Source organism: Eleutherodactylus coqui, chromosome 11 (assembly GCF_035609145.1).
Source record: "Eleutherodactylus coqui strain aEleCoq1 chromosome 11, aEleCoq1.hap1, whole genome shotgun sequence".
NCBI classification, from domain to species: Eukaryota; Metazoa; Chordata; class Amphibia; order Anura; family Eleutherodactylidae; genus Eleutherodactylus; species Eleutherodactylus coqui.
Genome location: NC_089847.1, coordinates 7164983 through 7186107, shown reverse-complemented (window position 1 = coordinate 7186107; position 21125 = coordinate 7164983). Strand labels below are relative to the sequence as shown.

General features: G+C 47.3%; 2 protein-coding genes across 2 annotated transcripts in view; both read right to left on the bottom strand.

The window, feature by feature from the left end:
• Positions 1-21125, bottom strand: part of LOC136581970 (fatty acyl-CoA hydrolase precursor, medium chain-like) — a 184839-nt gene that overhangs the window by 102423 nt on the left and 61291 nt on the right. The window lies entirely within an intron of this gene.
• Positions 19274-21125, bottom strand: part of LOC136582627 (fatty acyl-CoA hydrolase precursor, medium chain-like) — a 41131-nt gene continuing 39279 nt past the window's right edge. Inside the window, exons 12-13 of the mRNA XM_066583797.1 lie at positions 19658-19730; positions 19274-19563 (exon numbers count right to left, since the gene is read on the bottom strand). Of these exons, the coding sequence (XP_066439894.1) occupies positions 19377-19563; positions 19658-19730 (260 nt within the window). The 3' untranslated portion in view covers positions 19274-19376. The remainder of the gene's footprint in view (positions 19564-19657; positions 19731-21125) is intronic.

Here is a 21125-nt window from a genome sequence, read left to right as displayed (position 1 = left end):
ACCAACAAAGATGACTGACTGGTTTCCACAATTTTCTGTGCATCAGAGGAAGATGAAATCTAGGTGCAAGAAGCAGCCCCTAGATTTCAACCAGCAGGCTAGAGCTAAACCTTTCCCCGTTGGAGACAAAGTATGGCTGAAAAATAAGTACTGAACTAATAATTAATTAATTAATGACCCAGCTAATAAGAATATGTATATGTTACTGATGTAATCTGTTGCACGCCCATAAAGGGCAGGTATTATGTGTTTCAATAAAAACCTGAGGCTCTTGTAACTTGAGTGAGAGCTGGTTGAGATTCAAGGCTGATGACTTGTGTCCGATTGGTTTCTTTCATTATGTGTGCACACTATACAATTAGGAAGCTACAGAATACCCTGAAACCTGCTGGAGGAAAATATGATCCAGTTCAATTGGCATCCCTGATTGGTGGGCCGAGTAGATTTGTGATTTCTTCATTCTAGGGCAATACAGAGATCGGCAGATAACACGCAGAACTCAGGGGCCCGAAAATCTACAGAACACGGTAAGATTGCTTTATGTTAATCTACCGATGTGAGCCGACTTCTAACTGTTAATCTGCCCATATCTAACCCAGAGTGATAAATTACTGAAAGGCAGGTAATATAGTTCTTTCTACTTGAAAAAAAACCCACCGTGTAACCTGTCTAGGGGTATTCTGTATGCTGTATATGTTGTGTCTGAGACGGTTAAAGATTGTGTATACAAGACCAAGAGACAAATTCTGTGAGGGTTAATGTGTAAGAAGGGCGGACTTGGCTGCATAAGCCTGAGGGAGCGCGCCTGGGGCACACTCTCCTATGTAAATAGTGCACGGTTTGCGCTACTACACTTCGAGAGCGAAGCCAGGTAAATCTATATTCCTTCGACTATTGTACTGTGGTCCCGTGTCTAGGCGCAAAATCCCACCGCAGGCCAGATTTAGCTCAGTCCAGCTGGTTATATGACTTATATACCCGGGGAATACAATATGTTCGCGCCACTGATAATGTCTGGGGAGAGGACTGCCGTTATTGGGGATTAGTGGGATGGTAAGCAGGAACAGACTGGTCCTATAAACCGCGAAGTGCCTTAAATAAGAAAGATAACAGCAGGAAATCCCTAATTAGTTGTATAACCCTCCTTGAGAATAATAAGGACAGCAGATATTGGAAGGCTGAACTTAGTATGTTGCTTGGTTTTAATATGGTTCTTACACTAACCATGGAAAATCCAAGCCCGGGGGGGGGGGGGGCTTACAGCTTGGGGACATACCAGTACTGGAGGACAGATCCCTTAAGGAAGTTTAAAATAAGGGATATGGTAGATGCTCCCGAATGGAGGCCTTCACCTAGTCCCGTGCCCATAATTAACCCCCTCCGCCGTAAGATGAAGACCTTAAAGAACATGATGATCATAGCCGACCCTACCTTTGAGGACACCTTGACGGTAGCGAATGGCTACTCTGACCAGAATTCCTGGTTGGAGTTCATGAGGTACAATACTAACAAGAGCAACAAGTCTAACTGTTGCGTGTGCGGTAGTGCCTGACCGCACTTGGGGACGGTCCCTCTGAATCTCCCTGTAGATGCTGAAGAGTGTTTCCTTAGTTTCGTCATTAGCACTTCCACCAATTACACTGTTTGTGAGAAGTGGAAAAAGGAATATGCTATAACTACTTAAGTGTTTTGCACCGAAGAGAGTATTACTGCCTACCCTGGAAACTACACCTGCCATCCAAATTGGCAGGGTGGAGGGAGATTTTTGGGGAACTCACTAACAGGTATTGCTCCTTCTACGGTACGATAGGAGGGGAATGGATGCAGAATCAGGTCCAGTCCTTAGGAGACGTTTAGTGGCTTTGTGGAGACATGAGGTGGAGGACCCGCCTGGAAGGTAATTGGACAGGGGAGTGTGCCTTAGTAAAGCCTTTATGCTCCTCCACATCCTGTCAGACAGCATTGAGGATAATGAGGTTACCCCCCAATAGTTACTTTATCTCGATCCAACTCAGTCTGTGTTTTGTGGTTTTCTTGTCATGTTGGTCTATCCTTGTTTTCTGCATAGGTACGGCGGTTCCTTCCAGTCTTGTCACTAGGTAGTGTAGGGTCAGTGTTGGCGGCCTGGACCTGTCCACCTTCAGGGCCATCTCCAGGAGGGACATTGGTGTGGGTGAAGATCAGGGAGTCCCACGCCGTGCGTACCTGTGCACACTACTAGTATTGTAACATTACACTAGAGTGAGAAGAGAGACTCCTGGTGGTAGTTTTGATCTACACGTGTACATTGACGTCATAGGACAGCCAAGGGGGGTACCTGACGAGTTCTGAAAATTAGAGACCAAGTTAAAGCTAGATTCGAGTCCATTTTTCTGATCATTATGGTAAATAAAATGTTGACTGGATTAATTATGTTTATTATAATTAGCAGCGGTTTATAAATTACACTAGAGATGCCTTATAGGGACCAGTCGACCCATAGGACCTACCTCGACTATGACTTTTCAAAATGGAATGGCCTTAGGTACGATTTTAGCTAAAAGGGGGAGTGTCTGTAAGATGATAGGGGAGATTTGTACCTACATCCCAGACGACACGTGACCTGCGGGTAAAGACGCAGTTGCCATTAAGAAGCTGACCGCACTAACTAAAAAGAGCTAACCTTTGGGACCAGTACTCGCCATGGATGAGCGGGTGGCAAAGGATCCTGGCTCAGATGGGCGTCGCTGTTGTATGTGCACTGATTATCTTTTCCGTTCTAGTCTACTGTGTTATCCTGTGTCAGAGAGACCTGTGAAACTGATGCTGGAAAAGCCGCTCCCACAATGAGTTTGCTGGATGCATCCCCAGAAGGAGTGGACAAGTCCTACACCGCCTTGAAGACCATAAATCGAACCTTCAACGCGCTCCAGTTATTGGCTCACGCGCAGAGAACTGGGAAAATTTGACGAGAAGCGTTACAGGATAGACATTTTAAGGGGGGATTGTAGTAGACATGATAATTAGTCAGCGTAAAATGTCTATTGATTTGTATGAACCAAATGTATTACCCTACTGTAGTGACTTTAACTCTGTGGAGGTTAATGGCCACACAATCTCACCATGGTAATTGATGGACAACGGCATGGTGAAAGATGTATGGTATAATGTTAGCCTAATAAAAAGTTTCACAAGCAGCCTCTAAGAGTTAAAGTCACAATATTTTATGTATACCTGTATTCATCATTGTGTGTTACCCCAGCCCTAACTTCCCCCATACCGAAACTTCTCCCCCATACGGAAATTTCTCAAACAGAGACTGTCACGTACACTGAAATTCCTTCAGCTTGACCGCATGCTGAGAAGACAAAGTCCACACTACACTGGACTTGAGAGAAGGTGGGGGGTGGGGGGGGGGAATTCTGGAATTCTATATGACCCAGCGAATAAGAATATGTATATGTTACTGATGTAATCTGTTGCACACCCATAAAGGGCAGGTATTATGTGTTTCAATAAAAACCTGAGGCTCTTGTAACTCCAAGAGGAGCTGGTTGAGATTCAAGGCTGATGACTTGTGTCCGATTGGTTTCTTTCATTATGTGTGCACACTATACAATTAGGAAGCTACAGGAAACCTGCTGGAGGAAAATATGATCCAGTTCAACAGATAGATAAATAGAAAGATACATACATACATGCATACATAGACAGATATACAGAGATACATATTTATATATATATATATATACATAGACAAATGCATAGAATCTATCTATCTGTATATAAACCTATGTCATATTTGTTTATCTATGTCAGATCTATCTATTCATCTATCTATATATCTATTTATCTCTTTGCATTTAGCTGTCATATCTAATTATGTCATACGTATATATGCATCTATCTGTTTATCTATGCATGCATGTATGTATCTATCTACCTTACATACATAGACAGATGCAAAGATAGATATATGCATAGACAGATGGATTGACAGACACATACATACATAGATGCATAAACAGATAGATACATACATGCAGTACATACATTCATAGACAGATGGATAGAATCTATCTATCTTTCTCATATCTACCTATGTATGCATCTGTACATCTATCTGTCAATGTGTCATTTTATGTATGCATCTATACACCCACCTATCTATGCATCCATCTATCTATATGCATCTATCTCTCTATGCATCTGTCTATCTATCCATTTATGTGTCTATCTATCAACCACAAGAGCCATGCTTAGCCATCTATATAATTGAATACAATGCAGCAAAGGTAAAAAAAAAATTTGATTATGCGATTTCAAGTAAATAAACCAGAAACTTGCAACTGTAAGTATCTAGTTTTTCTCTCTTTTAATAATTCCAAAATTAAGATGGGAGGGGTGACAAAAACATTTTCCGAGTACCACCTGACATTGCTACGCCACTGGATCAGGACAAAGATGACAATCCCAATGAATTCCATCCCAAGGAGAAGCTCCATCACCATAGTACGGTTAGGTCAGGCATCATCACACCCCTATCAGACGTGGAGAGACCCAGGTGGTCATAAAGCCCCCAGCACTCACCTGCAGGGAGCTCATTACATGGAATTTGTCGCCATCTAGTGGATGGAATTAAAAATTGCAGACCTGCAGTCCCAGTGTTAAATTGCATTGACCCTACAGCATTGAGAAGAGTGAGCAGTGCCAGGCTTAGGTTAGAAAATACCATGTGAGGAATTCTTTTTTTTTGCACCCCATCATCTTTTGAAAAAAACAAACTATATATTGTACAGATAGGCAGTCTGCCTGTACAAAAAGCAGCAAGATGGCAGCATAACCATATCAAATGCTGTTACAGAACTAAGCTCAGTACATGGATACAGTACCAAAACCAAGCTCAGTACATAGATACAGCACCAGAACCAAGCTCAGTATATAAATACAGTTCAGTATTTTAATATAGTACATGAACCAAACTTGGATAAAAAAATGCAGCACCAGAACCAATCTTATAAAATAAATACATCACTAAAACCAAGCTCACAACATAAATACAGCCCCAGAACCAAGCTTGGTATATAAATATTGCATGAATCAACCTCAATATATAGACCACAGAGCAGCAAATATTTTTTTAGTTTCTATACCCACCATTTTCTCCCATGTCCACTCCTGTTATGTTAGTTTTCAATCAAATGTGCGGGTGGTCTCCTCTGCTCATAGACAACCATATGTGATGTCCTCCGGTAACTGTGGGCAAGGAAGACTGCCCCCACTTGGCTGATGCGCAAATAGCAAGGACCAAACAACAACACATTCCTGTGCTCAGAGCGTCCGTTAAAGGAAGCATCTGGAATGAAGTGTAATAAACTAGACGGTACTTACCTGAGGAGGGTTGTAAGCAGGAGAAAGTCTTTGTTGGTTTCCCAAGAATTTCTGGATGGGGTCCATTTAGGTGCTAAAATACATCATTTAATTCAATAAAAAAACACAAAACAATAAACCAGGAATAGACGGTGCGCTTTGGGGAAGGTTCACCTTTATCAAGCACATTAAGTTATAATGAATGCAAGGTAATACATATAGAAAAGGAACAGCGTGGGGGCGGCCGTAAAAGCATAAAGAATAAATGGCGATCATTTTCATGAAGAATACTTCACATAGGCATTTGGTTCAGCAAAAAGGGGCCAACATCCTGCATGCGTTCCAACGACCGGATGTGACTGCAATGCCATGACAACCTTATTCCTCTGATGGACCCTTGGAGCATGGGTCTTGCCATTTGCGCATCCACTGAACCAAGACCTCTAGGAGTATCTTGGCCATGTTCTTGCTGTGCCCTCCCCCTGTGGATGTCTCTTTAATGGAGTGTAAGGCTTGAGGGACAGTTAGGAGGGTAAGCCACATGGGATCTGGGAGCTTTATGTACATGATGGATGATATGTCAGCTTCTATGGAGCCTCAAGGGATCTGGGAGCTTTATGTACATGATGGATGGATGATATGTCACCTTCTATGGAGCCTCATGGGATCTGGGAGCTTTATGTACATGATGGATGGATGATATGTCACCTTCTATGGAACCTCATGGGATCTGAGAGCTTTATGTACATGATGGATGGATGATATGTCACCTTCTATGGAGCCTCATGGGATCGGAGAGCTTTATGTACATGATGGATGGATGATGTGTCACTCTCTATGGAGCCTCATGGGATCTGGGAGCTTTATGTACATGATGGATGGATGATGTGTCACTCTCTATCGAGCCTCATGGGATCTGGGAGCTTTATTTACATGATGGATGGATGATATGTCACCCTCTATGGAGCCTCATGGGATCTGGGAGCTTTATGTACATGATGGATGGATGATATGTTACCTTCTATGGAGCCTCATGGGATCTGAGAGCTTTATGTACATGATGGATGGATGATATGTCACCTTCTATGGAGCCTCATGGGATCGGGGAGCTTTATGTACATGATGGATGGATGATATGTCACCTTCTATGGAGCCTCATGGGATCTGGGAGCTTTATGTACATGTTGGATGATATGTCAGCTTCTATGGAGCCTCAAGGGATCTGGGAGCTTTATGTACATGATGGATGGATAATATGTCACCTTCTATGGAGCCTCATGGGATCTGGGAGCTTTATGTACATGATGGATGGATGATATGTCACCTTCTATGGAACCTCATGGGATCTGGGAGCTTTATGTACATGATGGATGGATGATATGTCACCTTCTATGGAGCCTCATGGGATCGGGGAGCTTTATGTACATGATGGATGGATGATGGTGTCACTCTCTATCCAGCCTCATGGGATCTGGGAGCTTTATGTACATGATGGATGGATGATATGTCACCTTCTATGGAGCCTCATGGGATCTGGGAGCTTTATGTACATGATGGATGGATGATATGTCACCTTCTATGGAACCTCATGGGATCTGGGAGCTTTATGTACGTGATGGATGGATGATATGTCACCTTCTATGAAGCCTCATGGGATCGGGGAGCTTTATGTACATGATGGATGGATGATATGTCACCTTCTATGGAGCCTCATGGGATCGGGGAGCTTTATGTACATGATGGATGGATGATGTGTCACTCTCTATGGAGCCTCATGGGATCTGGGAGCTTTATTTACATGATGGATGGATGATATGTCACCCTCTATGGAGCCTCATGGGATCTGGGAGCTTTATGTACATGATGGATGAATGATATGTTACCTTCTATGGAGCCTCATGGGATCTGAGAGCTTTATGTACATGATGGATGGACGATATGTCACCTTCTATGGAGCCTCATGGGATCTGGGAGCTTTATGTACATGATGGATGGATGATGTGTCACTCTCTATGGAGCCTCATGGGATCTGGGAGCTTTATTTACATGATGGATGGATGATATGTCACCCTCTATGGAGCCTCATGGGATCAGGGAGCTTTATGTACATGATGGATGGATGATATGTTACCTTCTATGGAGCCTCATGGGATCTGGGAGCTTTATGTACATGATGGATGGATGATATGTCACCTTCTATGGAGGAGGTTTTCTGGTTAACCAAGATATGTTACAAAAGTCATTACTGGGTCAGATGAGATGGCAGAGAGTGCGTTCTGCCCAGTGATGGACTGGTTGGCAGCAGCTAATGATTGGCTGAAGAAAAATAGCGGGAAATGCCTGTGGTTGTCAGGCGGAATCTGGTGGCCTGACAGAGGCTGGTGATTGGTCCAGAGGAACAAGCTGAGAGGAGCAGCAGTGAGATATGGAGGTGCAGAGATGTGGGCCATCATCATCTGGGAAGGAAGCAGCATGCAGCATCCCGGTGACAGCTCCCTGTTCCTGTCAGCTCCTCTCACAATTCCTGTCACAGCTTCAGACCCTCTGTGAAAATGGAGGACTTTCTCCAGCGCCTGATCGTCAGCGAGGATGAAGTGGACAGTGAGGAATAACTGCACAGATGTCTGGAATCCCCTGCGCTTCAGCTTAGGACTTGTCAGCAGCGCCGGCCAGGAGGAGCTGCAGAGGACATTGTGTGAACGCTTGTATCTGAGGAGGACTTGAATACCACCAGTGCAGCGAATGCAGAGGCTGCCTTTACCTTCATCCGATCGGAGGCGACTGAAACCTGGCAGCGGGGACAGTGCCCAGCAGATGCCAACACCAGCAGGAACAGTGCCCAGCAGATGCCAACACCAGCAGGAATAGTGCCCAGCAGATGCCACGCCAGCAGGAACAGTGCCACCAGATGACAACACCAAGTCCCGTGCTGCTGCAGGGTACAGGTGAAGCTCTACAAGATGGCGACAGCACCTCTGCCAAGTCCTGTGCTGCTGCAGGGGCAGCGTACAGGTGAAGCTCTACAAGTGGTGAGACCCCCGGTAACCAGGTGGTACCCCTGGTTACTGGCACCTGTTTATACAAGGATTTAGATTGTGTAGCAGTTGGGAGTGATTTCGTACGGCGGTTTTTGTGTTCGGTTTTTTGGCGGGCCGGAGCCAGGAGCGGGTCCATTATAGGGAAGACATGCAAATCTTTCCATTGTACTTTCTCTCTGCTCCTGGCTTTGGCTCACAGGGTGCTGGGCATGGGGGCCGTCGTGTGAGCGCCCCCTAAGGTAGATTTGTCAGTTTTAGGCCTCCTTCCCACGAACGGATTTCCGCCGCGTAATTCGCGGCGAAAATCCGCTGCGTTGCACGCAGCTATTAGGTTCTATTGAACCTAATAGCTCCATGCTCACGATGCGTAATTCCACCGCGGAATTACGCACCGCGATTTCTCCCGTCCTCACCCGCAGCATGCTCTATTTTCTGCGGGTGAGGACGGGCTGTACGCACTGACGGCTTCCATTGCAGTCAATGGAAGCCGTCCGTTCACGCTATCTCCCGCTGTAACCAGCGGGAGATAGCGTGAAAAAACGCTTTCCCGCCCACCGCCGAGCGTCATATGACGCCAAATGACGCGGTCCGGCCGCGTCACGTGACACGGCTGGTGACGCGAGAGCGGTGGGCGGTGACGAGCGGTGACGAGCGGTGACGCGGCGGTGGTGGGCGGGGAAGCGATTTCACGCTATCTCCCGCAGGTAAGTATAGGGGCTCTGGGGGGCGCCGTGACGGGCTTCACAGCGGAATATTACGCTGCGGAGCCCGTCACGCTCGTGGGAAGGAGGCCTAAATGTGTTAGTGTTATCCCTTACTAGGCTGTAAAGAAAGGGCGAGTCAGGGAGATGATGGGGAATGTATGTCTGCTTAACAATTGTGTTTTATTAATGGTATCATGTCTGAGCTGAGGTAACTGAGTGCAGCACTGAGGTAGCCGACCTCTGCCCTGAGGTAGCCGAACGCTGCCCTGAGGTAGCCGAGCGCTGCCCTGAGGTAGCCGAGCGCTGCCCTGAGGTAGCCGAGCGCTGCCCTGAGGTAGCCGAGCGCTGCCCTGAGGTAGCCGAGCGCTGCCCTGAGGTAACTGAGCGCTGCACTTAGGTAGATGAGCACTGCAGTAAGCTGTCAGCTGTGAGGTAACCACTGTATGCAGGCAGTCAGCTGTGTGGTAACCACTGTATGCAGGCAGTCAGCTGTGAGGTAACCACTGTATGCAGACGGTCAGCTGTGAGGTAACCACTGTATGCAGACGGTCAGCTGTGAGGTAACCACTGTATGCAGACGGTCAGCTGTGAGGTAACCACTGTATGCAGACGGTCAGCTGTGAGGTAACCACTGTATGCAGACGGTCAGCTGTGAGGTAACCACTGTATGCAGGCGGTCAGCTGTGAGGTAACCACTGTATGCAGGCGGTCAGCTGTGAGGTAACCACTGTATGCAGACGGTCAGCTGTGAGGTAACCACTGTATGCAGACGGTCAGCTGTGAGGTAACCACTGTATGCAGACGGTCAGCTGTGAGGTAACCACTGTATGCAGACTGTCAGCTGTGAGGTAACCACTGTATGCAGGCAGTCAGCTGTGAGGTAACCACTGTATGCAGACGGTCAGCTGTGAGGTAATCACTGTATGCAGACGGTAAGCTGTGAGGTAACCACTGTATGCAGACGGTAAGCTGTGAGGTAAACACTGTATGCAGACTATCAGCTCTGAGGTAACCGCTGTATGCAGGCAGTAAGCTGTGAGGTAACTACTGTATGCAGACTGTCAGCTGTGAGGTAACCACTGCATGCAGACTGTCAGCTGTGAGGTAACCACTGTATGCAGGCAGTAAGCTGTGAGGTAACTACTGTATGCAGACTGTCAGCTGTGAGGTAACCACTGTATGCAGACGGTCAGCTGTGAGGTAACCACTGTATGCAGACGGTCAGCTGTGAGGTAACCACTGTATGCAGACGGTCAGCTGTGAGGTAACCACTGTATGCAGACGGTCAGCTGTGAGGTAACCACTGTATGCAGACTGTCAGCTCTGAGGTAACCACTGTATGCAGGCTGTCAGCTGTGAGGTAACCCCTGTATGCAGGCTGTCAGCTGTGAGGTAACCACTGTATGCAGACTGTCAGCTGTGAGGTAACCACTGTATGCAGACTGTCAGCTGTGAGGTAACCACTGTATGCAGACTGTCAGCTGTGAGGTAACCACTGTATGCAGGCAGTCAGCTGTGAGGTAACCACTGTATGCAGACTGTCAGCTGTGAGGTAACCACTGTATGCAGACGGTCAGCTGTGAAGTAATCACTATATGTAGACGGTCAGCTCTGAGGTAACCACTGTATGCAGACGGTCAGCTGTGAGGTAACTACTGTATGCAGGCAGGCAGCTCTGAGGTAACCACTGTATGCAGGCAGTCAGCTGTGAGGTAACCACTGTATGCAGACTGTCAGCTGTGAGGTAACCACTGTATGCAGACTGTCAGCTGTGAGGTAACCACTGTAAGCAGATGGTCAGCTGTGAGGTAACCACTGTATGCAGACTGTCAGCTGTGAGGTAACCACTGTATGCAGACCGTCAGTTGTGAGGTAACAACTGTATGCAGACTGCCAGCTGTGAGGTAACCACTGTATGCAGACTGTCAGCTGTGAGGTAACCACTGTATGCAGACGGTCAGCTGTGAGGTAACCACTGTATGCAGACTGTTAGCTGTGAGGTAACCACTGTATGCAGACCGTCAGTTGTGAGGTAACCACTGTATGCAGACTGCCAGCTGTAAGTTAACCACTGTATGCAGACTGTCAGCTGTGAGGTAACCACTGTATGCAGACAGTCAGCTCTGAGGTAACCACTGTATGCAGACTGTCAGCTGTGAGGTAACCACTGTATGTAGACTGCCAGCTGTAAGTTAACCACTGTATGCAGACTGTCAGCTGTGAGGTAACCTCTGTATGCAGACCGTCAGTTGTGAGGTAACCACTGTATGCAGACTGCCAGCTGTGAGGTAACCACTGTATGCAGACTGTCAGCTGTGAGGTAACCACTGTATGCAGACTGTCAGCTGTGAGGTAACCACTGTATGCAGACGGTCAGCTGTGAGGTAACCACTGTATGCAGACGGTGAGCTGTGAGGTAACCACTGTATGCAGACGGTCAGCCGTGTGGTAACCACTGTATGCAGACTGTCAGCCGTGTGGTAACCACTGTATGCAGACTGTCAGCCGTGAGGTAACCACTGTATGCAGACTGTCAGCTGTGAGGTAACCGCTGTATGCAGACGGTCAGCTGTGAGGTAACCGCTGTATGCAGACTGTCAGCTGTGAGGTAACCACTGTATGCAGACGGTCACCTCTGAGGTAACCACTGTATGCAGACGGTCAGCTGTGAGGTAACCACTGTCTGCAGACTGTCAGCTGTGAGGTAACCACTGTATGCAGACTGTCAGCTGTGAGGTAACCACTGTCTGCAGACTGTCAGCTGTGAGGTAACCACTGCATGCAGACGGTCAGCCGTGAGGTAACCACTGTATGCAGACGGTCAGCCCTGAGGTAACCACTGTATGCAGACGGTCAGCCCTGAGGTAACCACTGTATGCAGACGGTCAGCCCTGAGGTAACCACTGTATGCAGACGGTCAGCCGTGAGGTAACCACTGTATGCAGACGGTCAGCCGTGAGGTAACCACTGTATGCAGACGGTCAGCTGTGAGGTAACCACTGTATGCAGACTGTCAGCTGTGAGGTAACCACTGTATGCAGACGGTCAGCCGTGAGGTAACCACTGTATGCAGACGGTCAGCTGTGAGGTAACCACTGTATGCAGACTGTAGGTTTTAAATAAAAAAAGTTATGCGCTCGTGGAAAAAGCAGTTAGGTCAAGCAAAATGTGGAAGGTGTTCGTCCTGTGAGGGACGGAAAGGGTATAAAAAAAGAATGGCACTTACTCGGAAGGAGGGGGGTGTATAGAACAAGAAGCCCCCTCCTCTGTGTGCTGACTCCGCTAAGTCCTCTCAGTCGCCGATGGTAATCGCGGGAGGCAAGTTGATTTGTCCAGTTTTATTCATATAAAATCAAGTTTACAGGAAGGCAACGCGTTTCGGTTAATAAAGGACTTAGTAGCCCCATCCCGCCCCAAACAAAGTGAAAAGAATCAAGAAACATCCACAAGAATGAGCGTTATGAAGCCCATCAAAGGTGCATACAAATGCGGACTAGCCAGATGCAAATGTTGTACATCTATTATTAATGGTAAAAAAGAAATTCCACTACCTCAACCCGGAAAAAAAAAATACAATAAAATCTCTGATGACGTGCAGTACAAATTATGTTATTTATCTTCTTGAATGCCCATGCGGCCTAAAATACATTGGTCGCACGATTAACGCCCTGCGAATACGTATCAATAAACATAGAAACAACATCATCAAAGGTTTTGAAAAACACAGTGTTTCCCGTCACTTTAAATTAACACACAATATGGATCCCACAGGACTCAAAGTGGTCCCAATTGAAATAATCAAACCAGGTCTCTTCTCTTTATTGAAAAGAAGGGAAATGTACTGGATATTCAAAATGAAGACATTATTTCCCCAGGGGCTCAATGAAGCACTGGAAAAGAATTTTTAAAATACATATAGTGGTAAATATACCTTTTTCCTGCCATACAACTTAATATACCATCTAAGATGTTATATATGCCATAAGATATACTTTGGTATAAGAAACATATATGATGACCCTATATGTTTTTTAATGATCAGTAGGTCTCTTTTATGTAGCTTCTATTAATTAATATATTTTTATATTCACTTGTATCTATTTTCATTAATGTATGAATTATAACAAAAATAGGATGCATTTTTTAAATATGATGATTTTATTCTGTTGTGCAAAGAATACCTGTTTGACTCACAAACAACTCATAAACATTCTTCAATGAGCATATGACTGAACTGCATAGTATCCATAGAGACAGAGAACGCTTGAATAGCGTTAGTACACCGAACAATCACGTGACCGAGTACATAACGTAACACGCACACCGCTCTCCATAGCAACGCATGATGCTTAGACAAAGTGATTACAAGTTATAATCATGTGACTCACATCACGAGCGGCACGCACGCCTGATGTGACCGCATCATCCATCCACTGGTTCTTCTAGTATGACGCGGCACGCATTGATAGCGCGATCGCGTCATCAGGTCACATGACCAAGGACCCTCCGTGACAACGTGGCACGCACAAGCAACGTGACCACGCAACTTCAAAGTGAAAGTAAAGCATAGAATGCCACGTAACACATCTGGCTTGTGCGGCCACGTCACCAAACTAAACAGGTGACACACACCAACCTATCACCATAGACACCTCCCCCTCAAATCACATAGCTCCACCCACAAAATGGCGCTATACACAGAACGAAAGTGATACTCTGATACTTATAAATGTGAGTAAATCTGTGTTCCAATATATGTACGCATAGGCTTGAAAAAGGTGCATGTCGCACCGAAAACGCGTTGCCTTCCTGTAAACTTGATTTTATATGAATAAAACTGGACAAATCAACTTGCCTCCCGCGATTACCATCGGCGACTGAGAGGACTTAGAGGAGTCAGCACACAGAGGAGGGGGCTTCTTGTTCTATACACCCCCCTCCTTCCGAGTAAGTGCCATTCTTTTTTATACCCTTTCCGTCCCTCACAGGACGAACACCTTCCACATTTTGCTTGACCTAACTGCTTTTTCCACGAGCGCATAACTTTTTTTATTTAAAACCTACTGTTTGTTTTCTTATTGGGGGTCCACTCTCCTGGCGAGAGTCCCCCCTTACTGTCATTGCAGCTCTCCTCCTTCACGGAGGATAGGTGAAAAGCACATTGGGGAGCCTGCTCAATATCCATTGGCGCTGTCTGAACTATTGTGTTTTTATAAACTGTATGCAGACGGTCAGCTGTGAGGTAACCGCTGTATGCAGACTGTCAGCTGTGAGGTAACCACTGTATGCAGAAGGTCAGCTGTGAGGTAACCACTGTATGCAGACGGTCAGCTGTGAGGTAACCACTGTATGCAGACGGTCAGCCGTGAGGTAACCACTGTATGCAGACGGTCAGCCGTGAGGTAACCACTGTATGCAGACGGTCAGCCGTGAGGTAACCACTGTATGCAGACGGTCAGCCGTGAGGTAACCACTGTATGCAGACGGTCAGCTGTGAGGTAACCACTGTATGCAGACTGTCAGCTCTGAGGTAACCACTGTATGCAGACTGTCAGCTGTGAGGTAACCACTATATGCAGACGGTCAGCTGTGAGGTAACCACTGTATGCAGACGGTCAGCCGTGAGGTAACCACTGTATGCAGACGGTCAGCCGTGAGGTAACCGCTGTATGCAGACTGTCAGCCGTGAGGTAACCGCTGTATGCAGACGGTCAGCCGTGAGGTAACCACTGTATGCAGACCCTCAGCCATGAGGTAACCACTGTATGCAGACTGTCAGCCCTGAGGTAACCACTGTATGCAGACGGTCAGCCGTGTGGTAACCACTGTATGCAGGCGGTCAGCTGTGAGGTAACCACTGTATGCAGACTGTCAGCCCTGAGGTAACCACTGTATGCAGACGGTCAGCTGTGAGGTAACCACTGTATGCAGACTGTCAGCTGTGAGGTAACCACTGTATGCAGACGGTCAGCTGTGAGGTAACCCCTGTATGCAGACGGTCAGCTGTGAGGTAACCACTGTATGCAGACGGTCAGCTGTGAGGTAACTACTATATGCAGACGGTCAGCTGTGAGGTAACCACTGTATGCAGGCAGTCAGCTGTGAGGTAACCACTGTATGCAGGCAGTCAGCTGTGAGGTAACCACTGCATGCAGACTGTCAGCTGTGAGGTAACCACTGTATGCAGACTATCAGCTGTGAGGTAACCACTGTATGCAGGCAGTCAGCCGTGAGGTAACCGCTGTATGCAGGCAGTCAGCTGTGAGATAAGCACTGTATGCAGACGGTCAGCTGTGAGGTAACTACTGTATGCAGGCAGTCAGCTGTGAGGTAACCACTGTATGCAGACGGTCAGCTGTGAGGTAACCTCTGTATGCAGGCAGTCAGCTGTGTGGTAACCACTGTATGCAGACGGTCAGCTGTGAGGTAACCACTGTATGCAGGCAGTCAGCTGTGTGGTAACCACTGTATGCAGACGGTCAGCTGTGAGGTAACCACTGTATGCAGGCAGTCATCTGTGAGGTAACCACTGTATGCAGACTGTCAGCTGTGAGGTAACTACTGCCCGCAGTCTGTGGTTGAGGCGGCTGCTGCTGTTAATCAGGTTTGGTTTATTATTACTTATTATTATTACCTCGGTGTAACTAGTTAGGTGGTGGTTAGACATCCTTGGGGCGCCTCACTACCTCAGTGTAACTAGTTAGGTGGTTGTTAGACATCCTTGGGGCACCTCACTACCTCGGTGTAACTAGTTAGGTGGTTGTTAGACATCCTTGGGGCGCCTCCTTACCTCGGTGTAACTAGTTAGGTGGCTGTTAGACATCCTTGGGGCACCTCACTACCTCGGTGTAACGAGTTAGGTGTTTGTTAGACATCCTTGGGGCGCCTCACTACCTCGGTATAACTAATTATGTGGTTGTTAGACATCCTTGGGGCACCTCACTACTTTAGTGTAACTAGTTAGGTGGTGGTTAGACATCCTTGGGGCGCCTCACTACCTCGGTGTAACTAGTTAGGTGGTTGTTAGACATCCTTGGGGCACCTCACTACTTTAGTGTAACTAGTTAGGTGGTGGTTAGACATCCTTGGGGCGCCTCACTACCTCGGTGTAACTAGTTAGGTGGTGGTTAGACATCCTTGGGGCGACTCACTGCCTCGGTGTAACTAGTTAGGTGGTTGTTAGACATCCTTGGGGCGCCTCACTACCTCAGTGTAACTAGTTAGGTGGTTGTTAGACATCCTTGGGGCGCTTCACTACCTCAGTGTAACTAGTTAGGTGGTTGTTAGACATCCTTGGGGCGCCTCACTACCTCAGTGTAACTAGTTAGGTGGTTGTTAGACATCCTTGGGGCGCTTCACTACCTCAGTGTAACTAGTTAGGTGGTTGTTAGACATCCTTGGGGCACCTCACTACCTCGGTGTAACTAGTTAGGTGGTTGTTACACATCCTTGGGGCACCTCACTACCTCAGTGTAACTAGTTAGGTGGCTGTTCGACATCCTTGTGGCGCCCCACTACCTCGGTGTGACTAGTTAGGTGGTTGCTAGACATCCTTGGGGCATCTCACTACCTCAGTGTAACTAGTTAGGTGGTGGTTAGACATCCTTGGGGTGCCTCACTACCTCGGTGTAACTAGTTAGGTGGTGGTTAGACATTCTTGGGGCACCTCACTACCTCGGTGTAACTAGTTAGGTGTTTGTTAGACATCCTTGGGGCGCCTCACTACCTCGGTGTAACTAGTTAGGTGGTTGTTACACATCCTTGAGGCGCCTCACTACCTCAGTGTAACTAGTTAGGTGGCTGTTAGACATCCTTGGGGCGCCTCACTACCTCGGTGTAACTAGTTAGGTGGTGGTTAGACATCCTTGGGGCGCCTCACTACCTCGGTGTAACTAGTTAGGTGGTGGTTAGACATCCTTGGGGCGCCTCACTACCTCGGTGTAACTAGTTAGGTGGTTGTTAGACATCCTTGGGGCGCCTTACTACCTCAGTGTAACTAGTTAGGTGGTTGTTAGACATCCTTGGGGCACCTCACTACCTCGGTGTAACTAGTTAGGTGGTTGTTACACATCCTTGGGGCACCTCACTACCTCAGTGTAACTAGTTAGGTGGCTGTTCGACATCCTTGTGGCGCCCCACTACCTCGGTGTGACTAGTTAGGTGGTTGCTAGACATCCTTGGGGCATCTCACTACCTCAGTGTAACTAGTTAGGTGGTGGTTAGACATCCTTGGGGTGCCTCACTACCTCGGTGTAACTAGTTAGGTGGTGGTTAGACATTCTTGGGGCACCTCACTACCTCGGTGTAACTAGTTAGGTGTTTGTTAGACATCCTTGGGGCGCCTCACTACCTCGGTGTAACTAGTTAGGTGGTTGTTACACATCCTTGAGGCGCCTCACTACCTCAGTGTAACTAGTTAGGTGGCTGTTAGACATCCTTGGGGCGCCTCACTACCTCGGTGTAACTAGTTAGGTGGTGGTTAGACATCCTTGGGGCGCCTCACTACCTCGGTGTAACTAGTTAGGTGGTGGTTAGACATCCTTGGGGCACCTCACTACCTCGGTGTAACTAGTTAGGTGGTTGTTAGACATCCTTGGGGCGCCTTACTACCTCAGTGTAACTAGTTAGGTGGTTGTTAGACATCGTTCGGGCGCCTCACTACTTGGATGTGTGGTAACATTTATGGGATCGAGGTAATGTGGTGTGGGTTACATTTATGGGATCAGGTGTGGGTACACCTGATATATATGTGTGTGTGTGTGTGTGTGTGTGTGTGTGTGTGTATCATCTTCCATCCTTACTTATGAGGTATATGTAAAGGCCAAGTCACACTGTTTTCGTGGCAGACTGTTTTTCCGCAATCATCTGTTACCTCTCAGCAAGCTGGCTACTCATTGTTACGATCGTGTGAGCAGGCAAAGCACGGGACCCACACGATTGTGACCAAAGGGGACGCACATGGGTATCACCAGGGTCACACGGGACTCACACCGGTTTCAGGCAACTGACCCTGTGCTACAAGGTGGAATGAGAGTGACCCTACCTGAGCGGGGACATTGCCCTAATAAGGGCAGCCCAGCGGTCTTCGAATCTGTGCCCTAGCTGATCCTAGGAGTCTGGCACCAGAACAGGATGCATTCACATGCCACATGCCAGACCCAGAATACACTGCACACAACATGCAACCACTAGTAACAGATTGGAAGCTGAATATAAATACCAGGTATTGGTTGACATTTTGTACAAGATGTTGAAAGCTAACGGGCCACTTCACGGCTCCTGGTTATACTGCTAGTCCCTACACCAACCAGGAGTCCAGCAGAACCGGACACCGTTCACACCGCACGCTGCAACAGGACAGGACACAGATTGCAGTTCACACAGCAAGCTAACACAAAACTGACAGAATTTAAACGTGCAAACGGACATGAACCAAGTCACACTGTAAACTCCACCAGGCAAGCATTCATGACTGCTCACCTGAGGGGCCATACAGACTGACCAGGGGCTGGGTTTATATGTGAGCACAGATCCAGGGTATTGGCTAGCAGACAGTACCACACCCATCCAGCTCAATCATTAACCCTGAGAGTGCTGTGCTGCTTGAATCACAATAGTACTACATGTCTCAGCAGCACACGTAACACTCATTTTACCTATCTCTGAAGGAAGGGACACTGAGTCAAACTTGAGCCGACTACTTGAACCAAGCGGGGATTGAATCTGCAAACTTCAGGTCGTGAGCAAGAGCTTAGGGCTGCATTTCTGCTGCCTCAACACTCAGCACCACATGGGACTCCTACCCAGGTATATAAGTACAGCCTACATATCTGGGTCATCCCTAATTATGACTTTATAAAGTTGCTATGACGATCTTTATTGTTGTCTCAGTATAATTTTTGATGTTGTATAATGTGATTATAGAATTGGCTACCTGTGCATTATAAAGGATTCTTAATCATACCCCCCCCCCCCCCCAACCAAAGTGTGCATGAAATGCTGAGCTGGGAATATCCCTATAATCTGATTCCCAGAGTGCTGATTGTATGTGAGGCCAGAGACTGAGACTTGTATAGCGGAAGGAGAAGGTCCCAGTAGACCATCTCGGGAGTGAAGTATAGGGGCAGTGACCCGTCCGCTCCGGCAGTTCTGTTATAGCTGCAAAAGACAAAAATGCTACAGTTTCATAAAAGTTAAATTTATTAAACAGAGGAAAACAGTGCATATTGCGCTCTGTGATTCGCACCGCACGTTGTGCTCTCTGTTCATGCTGTGTAGTTATAATCTACGGCTCGCTGTGATCACTCCCATCCTTTGTCAGGGACCGCATTTTTTCTGGAAGGATCTCGGTCCAGAACTTGAACTTCTTCTCCTTCAGCTTTGAAGACGCTTTCTGCTGTAGGTTAATCTCCAGATAGCGTTCATCTGCGCCGAACGGCGGCCATGTTGTCAGACCAGGAGAATTGGGGTCCCTGCAGGAAACAATGTGGCATTGTTATAACTCATGAGGTGACACCAGCAGCGCAGTGAATGTGCCGCCATGCTAGTCCAGTGCTATGGGCTTACCCAGTCCGGGCAAAGTTAGCCCAGTATCTCATCATTTTCCTGCTCAAGGTCTTCTCGGCATCGGTTGCAGGTCCTGAGAGAGAAAACATCATCATCAGTGACCGACATCCAGTTCTATCAGCTACATACAGCAGCAGCATAAGTCTCTCTACTGGTGGTTTGTTACCATGTATCAGTCCAGGCTGTTAAGCTCACAGAGGACTGACTAGGGTGGATACAATTGTAGCAAACAAGGATAGCTTTTAAAGGGGTGTCTGAGTTAATAAACTGAGTGTCAAAACAATCCCTTCCCTAGAAGTTGTCGAACGGATGAAGCGTTCTCTCTGTGATTGTAATATTGATTTAAGTAAGTGATCACAGTATCAGAGCAAAAGGATCATTAATTGTGGAAAATTGACCCCTTGTAGGGACTCTTTAGTACCCTGTTGTACCGCCTCTAGCTTGGATACAAGATGTGATACTGGGAGGCATAGAGGCTCTAGTACCCTGTTGTACTGCCTCCAACTTGGATACAAGATGTGATACAGATGGGCATGGAGGCTCTAGTACCCTGTTGTATCGCCTCCAGCTTGGATACAAGATGTGATACGAACAGGCATGGAGGCTCTAGTACCCTGTTGTACTGCCTCCAGCTTGGATACAAGATGTGATACGGATGGGCATGGAGCCTGTAGTACCCTGTTGTACCACGTCCAGCTTGGATACAAGATGTGATACGGGCAGGCATGGAGGCTCTACAACCCTGTTGTACCGCCTCTAGCTTGGATACAAGATGTGATACATGGGGCATGGAGGCTCTAGTACCCTGTTGTACCGCCTCTAGCTTGGATACAAGATGTGATACGGGCAGGCATGGAGGCTCTACAACCCTGTTGTACCGCCTCTAGCTTGGATACAAGATGTGATATAAGGGGGCATGGAAGCATATAGGTTCTGTTTGGTATCCTGTGGCACATGGCTCCACATTTGCTGTAACTGAGCCTCTAGATCGTGCAAACTCATACGCTGTCGCAGTTGGCATCCCAGATGGTCCCATACATGTACTATTTGCAATAAATCTGGTGACCGGGCAGCCATGAAAGTATGACAATGTTGTGGGGGCTCCTGGGACCCCCTTGTGTGTGCGGCCGAGCATTATCCTGTTGCCTCTTGGAAGCCGCCATGAGAGGAACACATGTGGCTGCAGGATGTCCTGAATATTGGATATCCATGAAGAAAGGTGTGGTATAAAATCACCAACTGTTTATTAGCTTCATGCAGAAATAAGACAATGTTTCAACCCTGTCAGGTCTTTGTCAAGTCAAAGATGTCCTGAACATATTGCTGAGCTGTCATTGTCCCTCGTACCCCTACTAGGGGACCGACTGTCATATGCGATGGCCTTCCCAGACCATCACACCAGCAGGGGGCAGTGTGCCACTCCACTGCAAAGGCAGGATTGGGGTGCTTGAAGACAACCTGGTTCCAT